This window comes from Panulirus ornatus, chromosome 44 (assembly GCF_036320965.1).
Source record: "Panulirus ornatus isolate Po-2019 chromosome 44, ASM3632096v1, whole genome shotgun sequence".
Classification (NCBI taxonomy): domain Eukaryota; kingdom Metazoa; phylum Arthropoda; class Malacostraca; order Decapoda; family Palinuridae; genus Panulirus; species Panulirus ornatus.
In genome coordinates, this window is record NC_092267.1 from 4,431,997 (window position 1) to 4,445,631 (window position 13,635).

Below are 13,635 nucleotides of genomic sequence, written 5' to 3' on the forward strand. Positions count from 1 at the left end.
TGACCATTTCAAAACACCCTCTTCTGCTCTCTCAACCACACTCTTTTTATTACCACACATCTCTCTTACCCTTTCATTACTTACTCGATCAAACCACCTCACACCACATATTGTCCTCAAACATCTCATTTCCAGCACATCCACCCTCCTGCGCATAACTCTATCCATGTAATAAACAAATTACATGAAATTAGAGTTTGTAGTGCAATAAACACATGACAAAAACATACAAATTGTACATACTTTTCTGACTAGAACTTCAGCAGCTTTGCGTGTCTCCCCATCATGACCTGATATAGTTTTTTCGCGTATAACTGTTAATGATGCCCCTAGTTGTTTAGCCATGCGGTGTAATGTCGTCATAGATGCTTCCAATTCTTCTTGAGTAAGACCAAGCAGTATCCCTGAATCCTCAACTCCAATCTCATATATAGCCTCTCCTAATCCTTCTCGTAATCTCCACTGCATCTGTAAACAAGTTGTTTTCATTAACTTCTGAAGATGAACAGTAGAATAAAATATTACTTTGAGCCTTCATGGCTTCCTTTCTCTGTAAAGATGATACCATTACCTATCAGGTAAAACCTATATTCAGCAATGAAGATTCAATCTGGAAGAAAGAACATTTAAAAGGGTATGAAATGACTGGTGAGCTGCCAAACAACTACTTAAAATTCAAAATAATAAAAAGCAGTGGACTAATGGCACACCCCACAGACACATCACCTCATTTTGATCAGATGCTATCCTCACAATTCATTCTAAATGATACAATGAAGTGTCATTAATATGAACCCTACTCAAATACCTGGTACCATAGTAACAAGAAGAATGTCATTATTAGTGCAACACAGACTTTCTAAGAAACATTCTAGCAAGCCATCAATGCCATATAACATGACAAGTTCTATACAAATCTGATGTAAAAGCCACTGAGGAAGCCTCAGTATTTCCTTAAATCTAATCCTAACACCCTTCTTTTCCACATTTCATCTTAGGCAAGGTTTTCACCACCTCTTCTCTTTTCATCAAACCAACTGCCATGACTCTCTCACCTTGCATACCCCTACATCCCCAACACTCCACATCCAGCATTCTTATCATCCAACACACTCAACAGTCTAAAATACTCACTCTGTCTCCATTTCACAACTACTTTGATTGTTACCATTTCCTAATCTGCTCCCTTCACTGATACTCCAATTTGTTTCCTTCACTTGCATTATCCCCGATATTAACTAATGAAAAATCTCATCATCTGTCCCTCAAAACAAGACCATCTTACACAAACCACTGCTCATCACCTCATCAGGAACAAAGCTCACGTCTAAAGCTTGAATCCAGATCTAGTAGGAACATCTAATATCTTTCTATCTCTGTCTTAAACTCTGTAACAGCCCATGGCTTATGTCTTTCAAGTCCTTTCTTCAAAATATACAGCTTTCATTACACCCTGTCTTTGATATATTAAAAGTCCCTCCTTCAACTGAAATAATTGTTGGGATATTTCAGATATTTCAGGTTATAGGAACTGGTGGCGAACTGGATGCACTTAGGGCAGTATGACTGGAGATGTCAGTCTCACATGACCACTAAAACAAAAGTAAAAAGTAAAAAATACTTGAACAAGCGTGGAAGTCTAAGTTTCACTTTAGCACAATAGGCACTCAATGAAGATGTGCATGATATATTCAGAGGATGTATGAACCCAATCCTCAAAATGACAAATTTTTTTTATACTTGTTCACTGTTTCCTGAGTTAGTGGGGCAGCACCATGAACAAAGAAAGACCACAATTGCTCATATCCATTCTATAGTTACTTGTTCACTGTTTCCTGAGTTAGTGGGGCAGCACCATGAACAAAGAAAGACCACAATTGCTCATATCCATTCTATAGTTGTCATGTAATGCACCAAAACCACAGCCCCCTATCTACAACCAGGCCCCATATACCTTTCCATGGTTTCCCCAGGCTCCCTTATATGCCTTGGGTCAGCCCAATGACAGCACATCACCCCCATACACTCTTTGCTAAAATTCACTCTAACCCATGCATGCCTTTCACCCTCCACATGTTCAGGCCTCGAGCACTCAAAAATCATTTTCTTTTCATCCTCTCATCTCTAATTTGGTCTCCTCCTTCTGACACACACATATATATCCTCTTTATTAACCTCTCCATATGTCCAAACCATTTAAGCACACCCTCTACAGCTCTGTCAACCATGGCTGACCCTAGCCTTATGAGGGCCTTGAGCTGTGACTCTTTTGAAGGTCCCTCCAACGATCAAACTCACCCTAAATCACAAGCTGTATGGAGGCCCAGGGAGAATGCACTCTAGAAAAACTTAAAGTTTACTGGTGTCTGAGACAGCATTCCCTGTTCTCTGAGGGCTGCCATATAACAGTCAGGACTAGGGAAAGGCTCCATAGTGGTCGGGACCCTATGATCTAAGCATACAAGAAAGACCAGCCCAGCTCTCAACAACACTAATCTTATCAACATCCTCTCTTGTACCCTTTTATCACTTACTCAATCACTCCACTTCACACTACACAATGTCCTCAGCAGTGCTTTTTCAACTATTTCGCTTTCTGACTTCTGGGGGATGAAATAGCTTTTCATACATTCTGAACTCATTATCTGATTATACTGTGTATTTTCATCTTTCTGCTCTAATAGATTTAGTGCAACATAAACAAAATTCTACAAGAGCTGCTTAGCATGGTGGAAACAAAATATCTTTAAATCACAAGCACTACAAAATCACAAAACATGCAAAGCAAAAAACTGCTATGCAGTCCACTGTCACCTAAGAGGCAATCATGCATAATCATTCTCTTCCACAAGCATGAGGACAACAAGTGCATAGTAATTCACTATCAAAAAGGACACTGATCACCAAGTACTGTATAAATTCTCATGTAAATGCTAAGAAAAAAGAGGAAAAAGAAAACCCACCTGAGATACAAGTCTCTTAAACCTTTCATGATTTGGATTAACAAGCTTTAATTTATATTCTATATTTCCCTCTTGAGGCTCAGATGGTAGCTGATCTGGGAGTATGGCAACACTAGGGCCTCTTCGGACACCACCCAAGGTTCCTCTCTGCCCCTTGTACTGCAGCTCTTCATGGGTCACGTTTCCATTCAATTCATCAATATCTTGTGTAGTCTCGTTTTCCATGGCTGGATCAAATAAGCCAAGAAAAGTATCCATTGTGCCCTGAAACCAAATGGTGACAATAATAAGAGATTCAATTTAAGTTTAGTTTAAACATCACTCTGTCAATGGGCATAATTCAGAGTGTAAGTATATTCACTGTACTATAACTTTTGATGTAACCCCAGCTTTATATGTGCATATCAATTGATATCATAAATCTGGCAATATCCACCACCACTCCCAGAAATCTAATGTAGAGGTGGAAATTTCAGAATTATGTACATGGGTTGGGGTGGGGGTGGGGACTACATAATCAAAATCTCAATATTACAATTCTGGAAAATCTTTGTCAAGATAACATTATGGTTTTACACATTAGCTTTATAAATCCTATTCTTATAAGTATTGTACATCTATTTGGAAAAATTAGCACTAGTAAACTACTGTACTTACTGCACATAAGTTACTTTGGGTACACTAAGAAATTTGGGAATATAAAAATCCTGCAATGTTCAGATTCCAAACATTCCTGGTCTTAAATAATGATCAATTAGTGAAAAAGGATTGCTACCCTTGGATTCAATGAAATCTGAAATGTGCAATGTTACTCCAGTTGTTTTGGTTTGGTTGATACTTTGTATTTTCTGCATTTCTTAAATATTATAACATCCCCTCCTCAAGCCATTTTCTTTGTTTAAATCTTTGGAACAGTATTAACATTAGGCTTGAATTCAGAGCAGATATGAACCTATGTAAAGATTTGGACTTAGAATGGTACAAAATGAAGGTAGATTAGAAGATTTAAGGTCATGAGGCTGCATTCCACATTGCTACATGGGTGAGGTGACCTCGTTTGTGGTGGAAAAATCCTCAATGACCCGATGATACAGCCTCATCTGCTTATTAGAAAAGGACAAATGTGTAATTTACTTCTTTGACGATACTCCTTTTCACAGGCATTCTATAAAAGGGAAAGGGATGAGTTGTCATTTATCATACATTATACTGTTATGAAAGAAAACAATTTGTTAGTTTTCTGTACGAAGACCTTAGTAATCAATGAACTTTAAAAGTCTGCATCAAGGACTGCAAGTTTATTTTCAATATTAAGAACAATTTACAGATATTCAGTATGGCAATAGGAAATGCTCTTTCTACTGTGCTGAATAATCTCTACATAGAGTTCTTCAAAGTTAAACTTGGTCCCAAAGATGCAGTATGGATGCCAGGCATGTGCTATAGGTGTGAACATGCAGAGGAGAGGTGGATGTGTTGGAAATGAAATGTTTTAGAACAGTATGTGGTGTGAAGTGGTTTGACAGAGAAATAAAATGGTTAGAAAGAAATATGGTAATAAATGGAGTGTAGCTGAGAGAGCTGAAGAGTGTGATGATATAGTTTGGACATACGGAAAGAATGTGTGAGGAGAGAGTGACAAAGAGGATATATTTGTCAGAAGTGAAGGGGTCAAGGAAAAAGGGAAGACCAAATTGAAGATGGAAGGACACAGTGAAAAATATTCTAAGTTCTTGGGGTCTGAATATGCTAAAGGGTGATTGGTGCACATAACAGAGTGAACTGCAGTGATGTGGCATACAGGGAGTGACATGTAGCCCATGGAATGTACCAGAGCCCATGAAGCAGCTGGGGGAAAACATGGAAAGTCTGTGGGGCCTGGTTGTGAATAGGGGGCTGTGGTTTCTCGCAGCACGAGAATGGATGTGAGCAAATGCAGCCTTTCTTGGTTTGTGCCTGGTGCTATTTGCTACTCTGGGAAACAGCAAACAAGTATCAGATATATATTAATATGTGCCATTCATGGATACTGTGGTTGCTGTGCTGTCAATGGACTGAACAAGGTCATGTGAAACATCTGGGGTAAACCATAAAAATGTCTGTGGGGCCTGGATGTGTATAGGGAGCTGTGGTTTCGGTGCATTACACACGACAGCTAGACTGACTGTGAACAAATGTGATATTTCTAACTATTATTGTGGGAAAATGCTAGTGAAATCTTTGTAGCACTGATGGATTCAAACATTAGCAGGGATTTCAAATAAGGGTGGGAATCACTGCAATATCTAATAACAATATCAGCATTGAATCATCAACTGATTATACTGTATAGTACAATAAGGTGATCAAAACAACCAAAGCCATGAAAATCAATATCAAGACTTAGCACCAATCAAATTATGTTAACTAAAGTGTGAACCCCTACAAAGACATGTAGTTCATTTACTTCCAGTGCCATGCAGTAATTAGTCCATTTCTAAATTCTTCTTAGTGCATTTTAACTTTTTCTAAACTCACAACTCTTTCATGATCAGGTGGTTATATTTTTGTTTTCCATAAGCAAAGAAACATCTCATTCTTTGTATAGCTATTTAGCTCAGTATAATTTTCACCCTTGTATCTCATCTTGAGGCAGTTTTCATCAGATTTCACTGTAATTTTCTCAATAATCTAACACAAATTCATGCAATGCATGATCATTCCCATGCTGAATATCACACCCAATGTTTACTATTTCTGAGCAAATGAACAGGAGATTAAGTATCATGGGCAAGTCTATCTCTCCAACTTCAGTAATGTATTTTCTGCAGCATGATACAGAAAATTTCTTGCAAAATTCCTTAGACCTAGCTAAAATCTTTCAAAATCAGAGCTCTTCTCTGTCCATGTATGGTTTCTCCCCCTGCCTCCTGCACCAACCTGATCATACCTTTGCCATTTCCATTAAATATCTGATCTGGTTCATCAAACAGGTCACAGTGGCTAGTGCCATCAGGATGTGTTGGTGGACTGCAACCTGGAAGAGGGCCGCCTTCGTGGCTGGGGTGTTTCCAGCGCTGGATGAGAAGTAGGTTGCAGATTGTAGTCAGCAACCGCCTAAGAGAGTATATGGAATATCCTGACTTATGAGTGTTGAAAGAGAGACTTTTGGATGTTAATGTGCTGAGAGGTGCAACTGGAGGGATGTCTGATCATTATCTTGTGGAGGCTAAGGTGAAGATTTGTATGGGTTTTCAGAAAAGAAGAGTGAATGTTGGGGTGAAGAGGGTGGCAAGAGTAAGTGAGCTTGGGAAGGAGACTTGTGTGAGGAAGTACCAGGAGAGACTGAGTACAGAATGGAAAAAGGTGAGAACAATGGAAGTAAGGGGAGTGGGGGAGGAATGGGATGTATTTAGGGAATCAGTGATGGATTGCGCAAAAGATGCTTGTGGCAAGAGAAGAGTGGGAGGTGGGTTGATTAGAAAGGGTAGTGAGAGGTGGGATGAAGAAGTAAGATTATCAGTGAAAGAGAAGAGAGAGGCATTTGGACGATTTTTGCAGGGAAAAAATGCAATTGAGTGGGAGATGTATAAAAGAAAGAGACAGGAGGTCAAGAGAAAGGTGCAAGAGGTGAAAAAGAGGGCAAATGAGAGTTGGGGAGAGAGAGTATCATTAAATTTTAGGGAGAATAAAAAGATGTTCTGGAAGGAGGTAAATAAAGTGCGTAAGACAAGGGAGCAAATGGGAACTTCAGTGAAGGGCGCAAATGGGGAGGTGATAACAAGTAGTGGTGATGTGAGAAGGAGATGGAGTGAGTATTTTGAAGGTTTGTTGAATGTGTTTGATGATAGAGTGGCAGATATATGGTGTTTTGGTCAAGGTGGTGTGCAAAGTGAGATGGTTAGGGTAAATGATTTGGTAAACAGAGAAGAGGTAGTAAAAGCTTTGCGGGAGATGAAAGCCGGCAAGGCAGCAGGTTTGGATGGTATTGCAGTGGAATTTATTAAAAAAGGGGGTGACTGTATTACTGACTGGTTGGTAAGGTTATTTAATGTATGTATGACTCATGGTGAAGTGCCTGAGGATTGGCGGAATGCGTGCATAGTGCCATTGTACAAAGGCAAAGGGGATAAGAGTGAGTGCTCAAATTACAGAGGTATAAGTTTGTTGAGTATTCCTGGTAAATTATATGGGAGGGTATTGATTGAGAGGGTGAAAACATGTACAGAGCATCAGATTGGGGAAGAGCAGTGTGGTTTCAGAAGTGGTAGAGGATGTGTGGATCAGGTATTTGCTTTGAAGAATGTATGTGAGAAATACTTAGAAAAGCAAATGGATTTGTATGTAGCATTTATGGATCTGGAGAAGGCATATGATAGAGTTGATAGAGATGCTCTGTGGAAGGTATTAAGAATATATGGTGTGGGAGGCAAGTTGTTAGAAGCAGTGAAAAGTTTTTATCGAGGATGTAAGGCATGTGTACGTGTAGGAAGAGAGGAAAGTGATTGGTTCTCAGTGAATGTAGGTTTGCGGCAGGGGTGTGTGATGTCTCCATGGTTGTTTAATTTGTTTATGGATGGGGTTGTTAGGGAGGTGAATGCAAGAGTTTTGGAAAGAGGGGCAAGTATGAAGTCTGTTGTGGATGAGAGAGCTTGGGAAGTGAGTCAGTTGTTGTTTGCTGATGATACAGCGCTGGTGGCTGATTCATGTAAGAAACTGCAGAAGCTGGTGACTGAGTTTGGTAAAGTGTGTGAAAGACGAAAGTTAAGAGTAAATGTGAATAAGAGCAAGGTAATTAGGTAAAGTAGGGTTGAGGGTCAAGTAAATTGGGAGGTAAGTTTGAATGGAGCAAAACTGGAGGAAGTAAAGTGTTTTAGATATCTGGGAGTGGATTTGGCAGCGGATGGAACCATGGAAGCGGAAGTGGATCATAGGGTGGGGGAGGGGGCGAAAATCCTGGGAGCCTTGAAGAATGTGTGGAAGTCGAGAACATTATCTCGGAAAGCAAAAATGAGTATGTTTGAAGGAATAGTGGTTCCAACAATGTTGTATGGTTGCGAGGCGTGGGCTATGGATAGAGTTGTGCGCAGGAGGATGGATGTGCTGGAAATGAGATGTTTGAGGACAATGTGTGGTGTGAGGTGGTTTGATCGAGTAAGTAACGTAAGGGTAAGAGAGATGTGTGGAAATAAAAAAGAGCGTGGTTGAGAGAGCAGAAGAGGGTGTTTTGAAATGGTTTGGGCACATGGAGAGAATGAGTGAGGAAAGATTGACCAAGAGGATATATGTGTCAGAGGTGGAGGGAACGAGAAGTGGGAGACCAAATTGGAGGTGGAAAGATAGAGTGAAAAAGATTTTGTGTGATCGGGGCCTGAACATGCAGGAGGGTGAAAGGAGGGCAAGGAATAGAGTGAATTGGATCGATGTGGTATACCGGGTTTGACGTGCTGTCAGTGGATTGAATCAGGGCATGTGAAGCGTCTGGGGTAAAGCATGGAAAGCTGTGTAGGTATGTATATTTGCGTGTGTGGACGTATGTATATACATGTGTATGGGGGTGGGTTGGGCCATTTCTTTCGTCTGTTTCCTTGCGCTACCTCGCAAACGCGCGAGACAGCGGGAAAAAAAAAAAAATAAGAGTGTTGAAGTAGTGCCCAAAGTTACCTCACAATTTCAGATTTGTTGAAGTTACTTCATGATTGTTTAGAAACCAATTACTAGGTCAGTTTAAACACCAATAATTTTTCTCGTATCAATAACAAGAATCAGAATATTGCCCCCAACTACCAAGCATTATGGGGTATGATGAACCTCCAGGACTGTTCAATTCTGCTGCCAATGAGGAGGGCTGAGGCTAGAATAATACTGGCCCCACATGACTCAATGTCAATTAATTTCAACTATGTTTGAGGTTTCTAACAATATTTCTTCAGCTAAACACCTACTAAGTAATATTCCAGGACTTTCAATACCCATTTTCCTATGATAGATATCTGCCTAATGATGCTTCCACTATTTCTTTTTACATGTCTCGCTACAGTCAGCATCTATAATACACCTTCAAAAGAGGCTGTTGTGCCTGTCTCCAATACTAAAAATCCTATTACACTCCTGGCGGACATATAGCTCCAAAATTTGATGTCAACTGGCTCAAAATTTGTCAGTCAACAAATATTACTTTTGCTATTTCATCTCTTTTAATTAACACTACAAGTTCTAAAACATTCTTTGACCAGCTAAATTCCTACCACAAAACTGAAAATTCCTCTCACCATCAAGCTGAGGTCCTTCATTGCCTTGATGATAAGATAATAGGTATAAAGCTTCTACAAACCTATCATATAAATAAGGGTAGGGAGATGAAAGTACAAGGGTGTCTCTTGATATAATATTTCTAAGAGGTGATAATTAACTGAGGCATGGCAGGATCCATCACGATGTTGGTGGGGTGAAGCATACAGCATCATTTGAGTGAAATGACAGTAACACCTCAGATCTTATTGCCCACCAAGGACCACTAATGCAAGTGGGAAACAAGAGTAGCATCACAACCAGGCAGCAAAGACCCTACAGGAAATAAGTTTGTAAAACTTTAGTAGGTTATCCTAGTGGAAGCTACTATGTACCTTGTTGTGGTGTACTGCATACGTTTATACCTATCATAATGTACTAGGGTCCTTGAATAAAGTCAATCAATCAATCAATACCAGGGAAGGCACTGAGGCAGCCTTCTGTATTATGCAGTTGGCTTACTGCTTTGTGGAAGTCCAAAGGCCAAGTGTGAAGCATCAACGGTGACATGCAGCTGCTACATTATTACTTTACACTTTTGAATATCATCTTAGGACTTAAGGTAAATCTCTCCCCCTACGCCCACAATTCTCATACGTCTAGGTCCATGGCAACTACAACATTGCCCAAAGCAGGTTTTTGCAGGGGACTGCTGTATAAAAGGTATTCCTTACTAATATCTATTCTTTTGTAAGAGGTTCACAGTGCATAGGTAGGTAGGTACCCTAAACACAACTTAACCACTGTTTGTATGAAGAGAAGGGGTTCTGGAACTGGTATCCTGTTTCCAATATCTGCAAGTTCAGGAACCATGATACCAAGGTCTCATGACTTGTTTACTTCTGGTTTCCCAAGGAAACTTTTCAAACAGATTTTATAACTCAGATTAGGTTTTGCACATCAGGTTTTACATTATGCTGAAAAGACATGGCAACACACTCCTCTAACTACACCACTGAATGAAATATGGGATAAAATCATGAGATCCCAAGTGCACTCAGCTCTGAGTTTCCAAGTCTGTGGAAACTATAAAATAATTACTGGCTCAGAAGACAATCTCCCATATGAAATTCATTAAATGTAATTCCTAAATTTTGTCTGATCTTCAGAGATCTAATGAGCTTAAACTTTTGAATTCTGAATTCTACTTTGTTAGGATCCTTTAAGGCAGTAGGCTTGGGGTAAAAAAGTATAAAAGCTGGATATAAAACTGGTTCTCCACCACTGCCATTTCTAGCACATCAGCAAATGCCAAAAATGATAAAATATGTCATTATTCTTACTCTTAAATAATTCAAATTATTCTCCAATAAGTACAATAACTCACAAACACATGGTCAATAAAGGAGGAGGAACAGCTACAGTGGAAGGTAAAGAAGTCTAGAATTGGTTAAAGTATTGAGTTTCAGCACCTCAATGGGTACTCTAGTTTTACTGGAGTGGTCAAGCCTCACCCCACCTTCTCATAGTGACCTTGTCAGTACACCCCTTAAGGGGAAGGCATTGCCCAATTACATCTGGGCAATAATTTTTGATTTAAACTAACACCTGAGGTGTACTGTTACTTTCAGTTTAACAATTTTTGAGCCTTGCTGTCTCTGGAAACATGCGCTTGAGTTGCTCTCTGCCAAAGACCCGTCAAGGTTGAGGTAATAAAGGCTAAAAAGCGGTACTGGAGTCTACCAGTTATGTCGAGGGTTAAAAGGAATGAGCGATTGAGGGTGCTTGGGATTAAGGAAACCTGTATCCTGCAAATGGAAATGATGAATGATTGTTATGGGAGGGCATGGAAGGAAGTGTGGTAAGGACAGGAATGAGTGAAAATTATCAGAGAAAAGGGAAAGAAGGATGTGCAGTCCTGCTATCACCAAGAGTATGGGAAGGTGTTACAGAGCATGGATGGAGTGGATCAAGAATTGCATGGGTATGTGTATATGCGCCTGTGAACATGAAGACTGTGCGATGTAAGGATGAAGCTTTTCTAGAGGAATTTGGACTGTACAAAGAGTTTTGAGAACGAGAGAAATGTGGTCATACTGGGTGATATGAATGCAAAAGTGGGATGTGACAGAATTGGTGAGATAGTTGGTAAATGGGGAGTGCCTGGAGTAAATAAGAATGGAAGCTATTTTGTGGACATTTGTGCTGAGAGGGGTTTGCTCCTTGCAACACCTTTTTTCAGCACAAGATGATCCACAGATATATATGGATGAGGAATGATGGAAAAGAGCAAAGACTTTGACTGATTATGTGGCAATGCATGACAGATTAAGAAAGACTGTGCAGAATGCAAGGGTCATGAAAGGATTCTTTGAAGAGACTGACCATTTCGTGGTTCTAGTGGAGTTGATCAAGGAGAAGTGAAGGTAGGGTGTAAGGAAGAATTGAGAAGTAAAAATGTTGGTAAGCGAGAGGATGAATCAGGAAAAATACAGGGAGTAGTATGAAAGGAAGGTAACAGAAAGCTTAGATGGTAGTGCTGTGAATGTAGGAATGCAGTCAAGTGTGAATGAGGTGTTTAAAATGTTTAGAGAAATACTAGTAGGATGTGGAATCAACAGCTGGATACAAGGTAGTGACATACAGGAATAAAAGAGACAATGCATGGTGGACAGAAGAGATTAGAAATGCTGTGGATGAGAATAAAAAAAAGGCATATGGTAGATTGCTCAATAGGAATATACCAGTGGAAGTTCAGAAAAGGAGGAGGGAAGAATACAAAGTATATAAACTGAATGTTAAGAAGCTGATAGAGGAAAGCAAAGAAAGAGTAGATGAAGATTTTGGAAGAAAGTTAAGTGAAAAGTTTTGGGATAATAAGAAACTATACTAGAAAGAGGTAGATGTAAGAGTGGGAATGTTAATGCGAGAAGTAAGCAATGGGAATAGCTGAATCAAAAGGAGGAAGTGAAAAGATGAAAAGAGTGTTTTGAAGAACTGATGAATGAGGGAGAGGGGAAGGCAGCAGTTGTTACATGCATGGGTAAGGAGGAGGGAAGGAAGAGGATACAAGTGCAGGGGCCTATAGCAAGGAGGGAGGTAAAATGGGCAATAATGCAGTTGAAGGTCGGAAAGGTACCTGGAGAGGATGGCAATATGGCTAAAATGCTGAAGTATGGAGGAAAGAGTGTGATAAGGTGGATGCATCTTATATGTAATTTAGCATGGAATCAGAAGGTTTTTCCCTGAAGACTGGGTGCAAGATATCATTGTTCCTTTATTCAAAGGAAAAGGTGCAAAGGATGTATATGGCAATCATAGAGGAATAAGTCTGTTAAGTATACCAGGAAAAGTGTATGCAAGAATAATAATTGACTGAGTGATGGAAGTGACTGAATGTAAAATAAATGAAGAGCAAGTAGGATTTAAGAAAGGTAGGGGATGTGTGGATAAGATTTTTGAAGTAGAGTTGACCATGGAAAAGTATTTAGTGAAAGGTAAGATGTATGCAGTTTTTAAGGATCTGGAGAAAAAGTATGACAGAGCCAAGTGGTGAGGTGTGAAGTGTGTTAAGGATATGTGGTACTGGGGTGGAAACTGTTGGATGGTGTAAAAGCCTTCTATAGAGGAGCAAATGTGCGTGTAAGAGAGGATGGAGAGCTAAGCAAAAGTTTTGGGATACATATAGGTTTGAGGCAGGGCCATGAGATGCCACTGTGGCTTTTTAATATATATATGAATGGAGTGATAAGAGAGATGAAAGTAAAGCTAGGGAAAAGGGGTGCAGAGATGAAGTGTGGCAGTGAGATATGTTGGCTAGTGGCAAACCTGTTTGTAGATGATACTGTGTTGTTTGCAGAAAGTGTGTTTTATGATGTGTTTAAGTGGAGGAGATTGAAGGTAAATGCAGGTAAAAGTAAAGAAATGGTGTTTGAAAGGAAAAAATGAAAGTATAGATTTTGTAAAACCATATAGAAAGAAAATATACTAAATTGTGCTATGGATGTGAGGAGAAAAGACTGGAAGAAATGAGGGAATTTAAATATCTGGAAGATGTCATGGGTAAGTGTGGTAATATGGAAGATAAGATATGGGAGAGAGCAATACATGGTAGAAGAGTCATTGGGTCCCTTAATAGAATAATGAAGGGTAGAGGTAAAAGTATGTTAGTTAAGAGAGGATTAAAGGACAACATAGTCATTCCAACCCTGACCTATGCAGCCGAAATATGGATGTGGAACGAGGCACAGAGGTCAATAATTCTGAAAGTAAAAGAGGTCAAGAATTTAGGATGTGGAAATGAGCTATTTGAGAAGAGCATGTGAGGTGTCTAGATGGAATAAAGAAAGATAAGAAAGGGTGTATGAGAGATGTGGTAGGCCAAGGAATGCAAAAAATATGAATTGTGGAGAGGTAGAATGGGTGAAACGTAATACTTTGAGGGGGTATGGGCATGTGGAAA

At 39.6% G+C, this 13,635-nt stretch overlaps 1 protein-coding gene across 3 annotated transcripts in view; it reads right to left on the reverse strand.

Moving 5' to 3' along the window:
• Positions 1-13,635, reverse strand: part of LOC139762681 (GTP-binding protein 2) — an 86,646-nt gene that overhangs the window by 54,336 nt on the left and 18,675 nt on the right. For all 3 annotated transcript variants that reach the window (XM_071687640.1, XM_071687641.1, XM_071687639.1), the window contains 2 exons: positions 2,964-3,227; positions 244-468 (listed from right to left, as the gene is read on the reverse strand). In XM_071687640.1, the coding sequence (XP_071543741.1) occupies positions 244-468; positions 2,964-3,227 (489 nt within the window). The remainder of the gene's footprint in view (positions 1-243; positions 469-2,963; positions 3,228-13,635) is intronic.